This window comes from Macaca nemestrina, chromosome 5 (genome assembly GCF_043159975.1).
Source record: "Macaca nemestrina isolate mMacNem1 chromosome 5, mMacNem.hap1, whole genome shotgun sequence".
Lineage (NCBI taxonomy): Eukaryota > Metazoa > Chordata > Mammalia > Primates > Cercopithecidae > Macaca > Macaca nemestrina.
In genome coordinates this window covers 43,751,114-43,761,172 of record NC_092129.1, presented here as the reverse complement: position 1 = coordinate 43,761,172, position 10,059 = coordinate 43,751,114, and the positions used below count along the sequence as shown (strand labels likewise).

General features: G+C 46.6%; 1 protein-coding gene across 6 annotated transcripts in view; it reads left to right on the top strand.

The window, feature by feature from the left end:
* Positions 1-5,426: 5,426 nt before the first annotated feature.
* LOC105465718 (RALBP1 associated Eps domain containing 1) overlaps positions 5,427-10,059 on the top strand; it is an 87,255-nt gene continuing 82,622 nt past the window's right edge. For 3 of the 6 annotated variants that reach the window (XM_011714303.3, XM_011714299.3, XM_011714298.3), the window contains exon 1: positions 5,427-6,154. In XM_011714303.3, coding sequence (XP_011712605.1) covers positions 6,002-6,154 — 153 coding nt within the window. In that variant the 5' untranslated portion in view covers positions 5,427-6,001. The remainder of the gene's footprint in view (positions 6,155-10,059) is intronic. The other 3 variants (XM_011714302.3, XM_011714304.3, XM_011714301.3) reach the window with 1 other exon arrangement.

Below are 10,059 nucleotides of genomic sequence, written 5' to 3'. Positions count from 1 at the left end.
ATGCTGCTAATAAAGACATACCCAAGACTGGGTAGTTTATAAAGGAAAGAGGTTTAATTGACTCAGTTCAGCATGACTGGGGAGGCCTCAGAAAACTTACAATCATGGTGGAAGGGGAAGCAAACACATCCTTCTTCACATGGTGGCAGCAAGAAGTGCTGAGCAGAAGGGGAAAAGCCCCTTATAAAACCATCAGATCTCCTGAGAACTCATTCACTAACATGAGGACAGCATGGGGGCAACCGCCCCCATGATTCTGTTACCTCCCAACGGGTTCCTCCAATGACACATGGGAATTATGGAAACTACAATTCAAGATGAGATTTGGGTGGGGACCCAGCCAAATACAAAGGAGCAAGTTTTTTGTTTTTTTTCCGAGATGGAGTCTTGCCTTGTCACCCAGGCTGGAGCACAGCGGTGTGATCTTAGCTCGCTGCAACCTCTGCCTCCCGGGTTCAAGCAATTCTCCTGACTTAGCCTCCCTAATAGGTGGGATTACAGGTGCACACCACCATGCCCAGTTAAATTTTTTTGTAATTTTAGTAGAGACAAGTTTTTGCCATGTTGGCCAGGCTGGCCTCGAACTTTTGACCTCAGGTGACCCACGGCCTCAGCCTCCCAAAATGTTGAGACTACAGGTGTGAACCATTGTGCCCAGGGTAGGGTGCATGCTTATTTCAGGACTGGAACGTGAGAGTGAAAGGACAGCCTGTTATGGACTGAGAAAGAAGGTTCAGAGTTCTAGAACTTGGAAGTGAAGTGATCCTATAATTACTTTGGGTTGCTAAAGAGGAGTGGTGCTGCGAGGTCAGGAAATTGAGACCATCCTGGCTAACAGGGTGAAACCCTGTCTCTACTAAAAATACAAAAAATTAGCCGGGCGTGGTGACGGGCGCCTGTAGTCCCAGCTACTCGGGAGGCTGAGGCAGAAGAATGGCATGAACTGGGGAGGCGGAGCTTGCAGGGAGCCGAGATCGTGCCACTGCACTCCAGCCTGGGTGACAGAGCGAGACTCCGTCTCAAAAAAAAAAGAAAAAAAAAAAAGAGAAGTGGTGCTGGAGGTTGCTAAGGTTAAGGGTGCAAAACTAGGAGGAGATTAGAAGACAACAGGTCCTTCGATAGCAACATTGTTTCATTATAACGTTGACGAGAAAAAATAAATCCATTCCCTGTAGGGACCACTGCCTGGCAGGGACCAGTGCCTGTGTGAAGTCTGCATGCTCTCCCTATGTCTGCGTGGGTTTTCTCTGAATCCTCAGGTGTCCTTCCACATCCCAAAGATGTGCACATTAGGTAAGTCAGGGTGTCTAAATGGTCCCAGTCTGAGTGAGCATGGATATGTGTGTGTGTGTATGTGTGTGTGTGTGTGTGTGTGTGTGTGTGTGTGTGTGTGCGCGTGCGCGCACGCGCAATCACATCCTAGACAGGAGCTGGCGCCTACCTGTCCCATGAGCCACTGGGATAGGCTCCTGCTACCCACAACCCCGAACTGGAATACATAGGTAGGAAAATGAATGAATATAAGTGACTGAAAAATAAAAATGTGTAAAGCATATGATGATCATACAGATGCAAAACAGTAAACAAAGTAGTGCTAGAGAGCTCAGCAAGCCACCATGTTTGTGATGATTTTGAACTTCACTTTGCAGACATTTATTCCTTGATTTAACCCACCACAAGGACAACCGTCGTAACTCACTAGTACAGCAAAAATAGGGTAAGGAGTGTTTTTTTTTATTAATCATTTTGGTTGCATGTGTAGCTTACATTTACTTAATTAAATGTTTAATATTAGAAGTGTTTTGGTCTCGATTTAGAAATTTGGTGATTTTCTGACCAGAAATATGCCATAGGAACTTAACTCTTGTTTGTAGCAAATTATCAATTAGCCTGTGATAAAATTGGTTTCATGATACCATAACCAAGTGCAGGCTTGGCTGCATGCCCCTTGCCAACCCAATAACAAGGATGAAGTGCAGTGAAAGGAAAGTGGCTTTATTTTTCAAAGCTAGCAGTGGGGAAACAGCCAGCTTACACACCTCTGGAAACTGCTTCAAAAGCCTGGGTTGAAGGCAGAGGTTTCAAAAAGGGAAGCTCGATATGGGAGACATGCAGGAGTTGTGCCAGGAGCAGGGGTTGTGGTGTCTTGCTTCAATGCCTATCTTGAGTTATGGTCCATCTAAAATGCAGGCTGGCGTCATCTCGCCTGTGGCCAGGCTGCAGAGTATCTACCTTGAGGCAATCTTTAAGTGGGGGACAATTCTGCAGCTGGGCCTTTGTGCCTAGCTCATTTTAAATTAGCCCCTGGAATTTTTAAGAAGCATACAGTTACATAAATGTGCATTGGGTAAGGGAGTACCTTGTGGGAAATGGAGGGGAGTGGAGTTTCAAAGTATGTTTCAAGGCTATATTTTAAGACTAAAGAGAAAAGGTTTCTACAGTTCATTTCAAGGTTACATCTTGAGACTGATAAGAAAGGAGAAAAGAAAAAATGTTTTGTTTTGAAGCTAAACTACTCGGTTACAATACTTTGTTTTGCTTAAAATTAGTTTCCAAGGACCTATCCACAATAACATTAATTGAGGACTTACTATATTGAATGGCTTATCACATCAATGTCGAAACTGATGCTTTCATTCATTCAACAAATTATTATTGATACACATTATGTGTCACATACTGGGTTTTGGCAATGAAGAAATATTTCCCTCCCCTCCCCTCCCCTCCCCTCCCTTCCCTTCCCTTCCCTTCCCTCCCTCCTCTCTTCCCTTCCCTTCCCTTCTTCCTTTCCTTTCCTTTCCGTTCCCTCTCCTCTCCCCTCCCCTCCCCTCCCCTCCCCTCCCCTCCCCTCCCCTCCCCTTCCCTTCCCTCCCCTCCCCTCCCCTCCCCTTCCCTTTTTTCTTCTTCTTTTTGATACAGAATCTCATTCTGTCACCCAGGTTGGAGTGCAGTGGCACAATCACTGCTCACTGCAGCCTCTATCTCCTGGGCTCCAGTGATCCTCCCACCTCAGCCTCCCAAGTAGTTGGGACCACAGGTGCACACCATCATGCCTGGTTATTTTTGCATTTTTGGTGGAGATGGTGTTTCACCGTGTTACCCAGCCTGGTCTTGAACTCCTTAGCTCAAGCAACCCACCCACCTCAGCTTCCCGAAGTGCTGGGATTACAGGCATGAGCCACCACACCTGGCCAAGAAATATTTTCTTAATAATAAAGAAATTAGATAGGCAATACAAGGTAATGATTTTAGAGTTGAGACAGCCTGGAGTTTGAATTCCAGTTCCAGGTATTTAATAGCAACATGACTTACACAATACTTAACCCATTTTGCCTCAGCTTCCTAATCTGTCAAAAAAAAAAACCCTTGTAGTACCTACTTAATAGGATTGTTGTGATTAATGCGATAATTAGTGTAAAGCTTTAGAACAATGCCTGAAACTTAATAGCTAATTATTCAATAATTAGCTATTAAAAATGTAACAGATATATATGTAACGTCAGATAGTGACAAGTGTTATAAATAAAAAGAATTCAGGTTGGGTGCAGTGTGGCTTATGCCTCTAATCCCAGCACTTTGGGAAGCTGAGGAGGGTGAGCCCAAGAGTTTGAGACCAGTCTGGGCAACATGGCAAAACTCCGTCTCTACAAAAACCACACACACAAAATTTAGCTGGGCATGGTGGCCTGGGCCTGTGATCCCAGCCACCTGGGAGGCTGAAGTGGGAGAATCACCTGAGCTCAGGAGGTCGAGGCTACAATGAGCCAAGATTATGCCCCTGCACTCCAGCCTGGGTGACAGTGGGAGACCCTGTCTCAAAAGAAAAAAAAAAAAAAAAGAATTCAGATAAGCAGATAGTGCATGGTGGGACTATTTTAGAGCAGCTGCTGCAGGAAGGCCGCTCTGAGGAGGTGACATGTAAGCAGGGACCGGAAACCATGTGAGAGAATATGCCATGCCATGGTTTGTGGAAGGACTATTTTAGATGGCAGGAACAAAGGCCCTGGGGCAGACAAGGGCTGCAAGGCCTAGGAAAGGTGGCCGAGAAAAAGATGCAAAGACAATTGTGAGCCAATCTCTACCCCTTTGTGCTCTTCCTGTTTACACCTTTGGAAGGCAGCTGTCTGGGGGGTTCTGATCACTTCCTGCAGGTGCCCTGAAAGGCCACATGAGGGGCTGCTGTAGCAAACTGAAAGTCTTAGAGATGGGAAATAAGCTTAATGGATAGTATATACTTACCTTTATCAAATACTACTAGTCAAGTCAGAAGATATTGACAGGTCTACAATCTCTTACCTTTCTTAAAAAATAGAAAGATAATAGAATGCCTGTAACTGTGTACATATTAACATTCCAGAAAGGCCTGGAGTGAAATGAATAAAAATGGACACTAAGTGGCATCCATAAAGGCTAGAAATAGCTTCATGCAAGCTTAGTTTAGATTTTGCAGGGCAGGTTTTACTTCCAAAGGGTTACAAAAAAGTCTTTGGGTTTTCAGTGCTCTTTGAATTTTGCAATTACAGATAAATGACTGGGAACCTGTAATAGTTTCCTCCTATGTGTCATTTATAGGATCCGCACTCTGGGAAACAACTTGTAGAAGACAAAATAAAAACCAAAACTCTGTGTAATTCTGCCTTAGCTACCGTCTTTGAAGTATTTTATATTTGCCAAGTATAAATTCTTAAGATATTCTACTTGAAATAGCTGAAGAATCCCCTCTCTGGGACAGGTGCAGATTAAAAGAGCGCCACTCCATGATTTTCATAAAGGAGAAAATAAGGAAGGCAGCCCCTGTGGGCAGACCTGGGCCTACATGAGTTGATAGAGTTGACGGTATAAATGTAGAGTATTAAGTTCCCAGTGACCGGAATGACCTTGTGAACAAAGAGGACAACTTTGCCAGTTTTCCCCCTCTATTCAGCATATTTCGTTTCTCAGGTAAACATGGCTTAAAGCACGAAGGAGACGAAGCCTCAATGTTGGTGTCTACGTGGAGGCTTCCCGGATAGCCTGGATGTTCATAGCCCTTCAGAACAGATGGAACTACTGCATTTATCTTCATTTGTACCAAAAAGGTACAGATAGAATGATAATAACCTGAACAAAGCTCCCCTTTCAATCCAATTATTTAGACGCTTAGGACCAGAAGCTGCGAAACATAAAAACTGCAACCCGTATCTTAGTTATCTCGGCCTTAATGAGCTGCTGGCTGTTTTCCGCTGCACCCCCCTTTCCGGGGGTCTTGCTGAGGTCTCCGCGCAGAGGGCGGCTCGGTCATCCCGCCGCCGGGCGCCGGCCACCAGGGGGCGCTGCGGCCTCCTCCCTCTCCCGGGAGCGGCCAAGCCAGCCCGGTGGGTGTTTCTCTCTCCCTCTCGCGCTCTCTCCTCCCGGCCTCACATCCGGGTCTGGAGCGCGGCTGCCGCTGTCACTGTTGGTGCGGGCGCGTCGGGGCCGGGCCGGGCGCTGTAAATGGCGGCGGAGGGAGGCGGAGCGGCGGCCACGCTCAGCCCAGATCCTCCGAAACTTTAGGTTCGAAGCCCCACAACTTTCCGGGAAGCGCCGCCGCTCCGGAGGCGTGGACGGAAGGGGAAGCCGAGGCGGGAAGTCTGGGGGAATCGGCGGAGAGCCGGGGAGACTCGAACCCGCGGCGGGGGCGGAGTCCACCAGTGCCTCGCGTCTCCGCGGCCCCCGCCTCTTTTTCTGCAACCTCCCGGCGGCCGCGGCCAGGGCCGGAGCCGCAGCCGCAGGCGCGCGCTGCGCGGAGCCCGGGACTGCGCCGGGCCTCGCAGGCGGTGGCGCGCCGAGCGCAGCCGGGCTCCCTCCTCGCGACCTCTGGGCCCTGTTGCTTGGGCGCACCTGGCGCCTGTGAGGCCGGGGCCGGCGACTTCGGGAAGCTAGCAGGAGGCCGGGCCACGCGCAGCCCCTGCCGGCCCAGGGTCCTGGGGCCGGGCCCCGAGTAGTGCATGCGGGGCGGGGCGGCCGTGAGCCGGAGGCGAAGATGGAAGGCTTAACGCTGAGCGATGCGGAGCAGAAATACTATTCAGATCTCTTCTCCTACTGCGACATTGAGAGCACCAAGAAGGTGGTGGTCAACGGGCGGGTGCTGGAGCTGTTCCGGGCCGCGCAGCTGCCCAACGACGTGGTCCTACAGGTAACGTCGCGTCCTGGGGTCGGCGGGCGCCTCAGGCCTGCAGTCGCCAGCCTCCGGGAGTGGGAGTGGGCACCGATTCCTTGGGGACCGGCGGGGGTCTGGGTCGGGGTCCCCGCAGCGGGTAGGGGCCGCAGGTGCCCGGGAGGCCTGGACTCGCGCGGCGGCCGAGGGGGAGGGGATGGCTCTTAGAAGACGGAACTCCTGTGGTGGGGGTCTGAAGAGCCTCAGCCGGTATCCCCCACTACCCTGAGAATCTGTGCTCTGCACTACAAGACCTACCTCACGTGAAGGATCTTAGGTTGTTAAATGTGTGTGAATCCTGGAACCTGGCATACAGAGCTTTTCGGATCCTGCGGAGTAGTGAAGTTATCAGTATGGGCAAAATGGTTTTTTTAATTCTTGAATTAACCGAGAAGACGCGATAAAGTGAGTTTTACAGGTTTAGGCATCGAAGAAACTGTTTTGTTAAAGGAAGCAAAATTCTTAGGGCAATTTTTAAAAATGTGAACTAGTGAGTAGTTTTACAAGTAGGCATACAAGAAGTTGTAATTATCTGTAGAACGTGTGTATGAAACTGAACAGTTTTTTTCAACAGGCGTTCGAAAGCATTTGTGGAACTTGCGGATTTGGGTTGGGAGATGAGTATTGAACAGCTGGTAGACAGAAGTGCGTATTTTCCCTAATCTGAAGCCCTGGAGGAGCAAGCCCTATAGGTTTCAAGCCTTCTTTATCATGTATGCTTTTAAAACAGAAGACTTCCTAGAAATTCTTATCTAATGTATGTGGTGAGCATTAGTGCTACTCTGTTTAATGATTCATAGCTGCTAGTAGGAGTCTGTCTAAACAGCATATTAGGAACAGGTTTTAAGCATTCATCTTTTATATTGATCCAAGCTAGTTATCCACATCATCCACATCTCCAAAACTTAAAGCCACATGTGTAGGCGTATGTAGTGGACTGCAGAGCATTGGACCAGGGTTTTGAGGGCTGGGTCCTTGACCCTACTCTGCTGTTAACCAGCAATATGACTTTGGGTCAGGCACTTTCCCTTTTCAAGCATAAGTATGCTCATCCACAGAATGAAGGCAAGTTTCTTCTAACAAAAATTCTGTCAAGTATAAAAATGTCCACACACAGGTCTCTGTTTTAGAAGTTAGGTCCACATTAACTATGACTAAGTTGAACGAGTTAGATCTTTTTACATGTTCTTGGGTTTTATATTGCTTTTTTAAAACCTTGGGAGGAAAAATGTGGGGTGTCTTACGTGCCAGTGAAGGGCAACGAGGAGTCCAATTTCATCCTGTTGAAAAGGGACAAATAGTAAATATTTTGGGCTTTGCTGGCCATATATGCTCTCTGTTGCATATTCTTTGTTTTTGTGTTTACAAAACACAAATATGTAAAACCATTCTTAGCTCAGGGACATACAAAACTGATTCTGTGGTCTGCTAACAGAGGGTGCTGGTAGTGTGGTCTACGGTACTCTCCTCTTACAACTTTCGAGTAGGACTTAAAGATCTGGTCAGAACATGCTCATTAATGATCCTCTTTTTGCTCCTTTTGAAGAAATAACAGAATATACCTTCAAGTTAGGATCTAAATAAAATTAAGGAAAAGCCTTCTGTGTTCTATTTTGGTTTGTCTTTGAGGTGAGAAGGAGTTGAAATAAAACTTTCAATCTTTTTAATGATACGCAAAGACTTTAGAACTTGAAATGTAATTTTTAGGACAGACACATCAGCACTAATGAATCTTTACTTGAAACACGTTTAATCCAATGCAAGTTATTTTTATGTTTTGCTCAATTTTATTAACATTCAAAAAATAAATTTCATTGTCTTTTGGCATAAAGAGAGAGCTTAAGTATTCAGGGTTCAGTTACAAGTTGGAACTCCCTGAAGCGGAACTCTACAGTAATGTATACTAAATAGCAATCCAGATATCTTGAAGGCAGTTTACTTAAAAATTGGTCTAAGACATAGACATATGAGACACAAGGAGAATATGTGCTTACTTCCCTTAAGGGAGTTTGGGATTGTCTGAAAACAGTCCTCCATTGCTTTCTAAGTGGGAAACATTTGGGGAAGCTCGTATCTAGTGCCGAGTTCTCTGCTTAACACTGGGCTAGGCATTGCAGGCATCAGAAGAGGAGTAAGAAGCTCTTAAGGATCTTGTCAATTACAGGAGTACTCATGTATAACATAAGGTAGAATGTATGCCATAGGAGAGGTGCCAAGTGTTATGTAAATACAAAGGAGGTATGACCAAGAAAGGCTTTTTGACTTAATTCAGATGGACTTTAAATTAGGGTGGAGTGAGGGGAGTGGAATTATGAGGGCTTCCAGGCAGAGAAAAAAATGTGATCAAAAGTGGAAAGTGTAGGAGCCTTTTCAAGGACTAGTGCTTTCAGGATAACGGAACATAAAATTAGAAAGAGGCCATATTAGGAAAGACTCTGAAGAAGGGCAGCAGATACGATATTTCAGCAGGCAATGGAGAACCACTGAAAAGTTTCTGACTTCGAGTGGCAGAGAGGCTAGGGAATGAGACTCTTTTAGTGATCTGGATTGGGTGCTAGGTCATGGACTTCCAACCAGGGTGACAGCAGTAGAATAGAAAGAAAGAGACTGGATGTGTTATTGAAGGACTGCTGGGTAGCCACTATATGAGGTGCTTTGTGGAATAATGTTTAATTGAAGCCAGATTATCAAGGTTGGATGGAGAGCTTTGAACTAATTGTGAAGGTAACAGGGAGTGGTAGATTTAAAGAAATGACTCATAAAGCAGTGCTTTAGGAGTCGTTTGTCAGGGCCATAGGAATTAGAGGAATAAAACTGTAGACTTAACTTGGAGGTTGATTTTGTATGGCAGATACGAAGTAAGAAACTGGGCCAGTGGTACTCAAACTTGGGAATGAGGGTGACAATGGGGAAGGGGCATTTGGCAGTGTCTAGAGACATTTTTGATTGTCATAACTGGAGGGGAGAGAGCAGTTCTACTGGCATCTAGTGGGTAGAGGCCAGAAATGCTGCTAAACATCCTGCAGTGCACAGGACAGCCTCCACAAGAATTATGTACCCAAAATGTCAGTAGTGCTGAGACTGAGAAACCCTAACCTGGAATATAGTGGTGGGAGTGGGACAAACATGAGATATGGGCCAGGCACAGTGGCTCACGCCTGTAATCCCAGCACTTTCGGAGGCTGAGGCAGGTGGATCACCTGAGGTTAGGAGTTCGAGACCAACCTGGCCAACATGGTGAAACCCTTTCTCTACTAAAAACACAATATTAGCCGCGTGTGGTGGCGCATGCCTGTAATCCCAGCTACTCTGGAGGCCAAGGCAGGAGAATCACTTAGAACCTGGGAGAAGGAGGAGGTTGCAGTAAGCCGAGATCGAGCCACTGCACTCCAGCCTAGGTGACAGAGCAATCTGCTGTCTCAAAAAAAGAGAGAGAGAGAGAGGTGGTAGAGATTATGAAGGTAAACTCGAGAGGACTGGGTTATTTGGCAGTGTTTTGGTGAGAGTACAATGGGGCAAGGATCATTCTTCGTCACACCACTCACAGTTAGAAAAGGCGCAGGAAGAGGGCTTACTTTTTAAAAGAGACAATGATGAGTTTGGTTTCAGACATTTTTAGATGGCAATTCAGATCTCTTGGGGACAGTTGGAAGTGGGTGGAGATTTGTCCTGCTGGTTCTTATAGCAGTTCAGGTTCAGGTGTTTGGGGTCTTTTCCTCTATTTTGCTCACCTAGGTGTTTAGGGATGGGAGACAGTGTCACATAGACTGGGTATGCACATACATATCAGGACCTTGATTGGTACAGTAGTTTACAGTGTTTGTTAGTAAAAGTTAGGAGGGGACTGAGTCATCTGGGGACGTGAGTGTAGAGAACAAAGAACA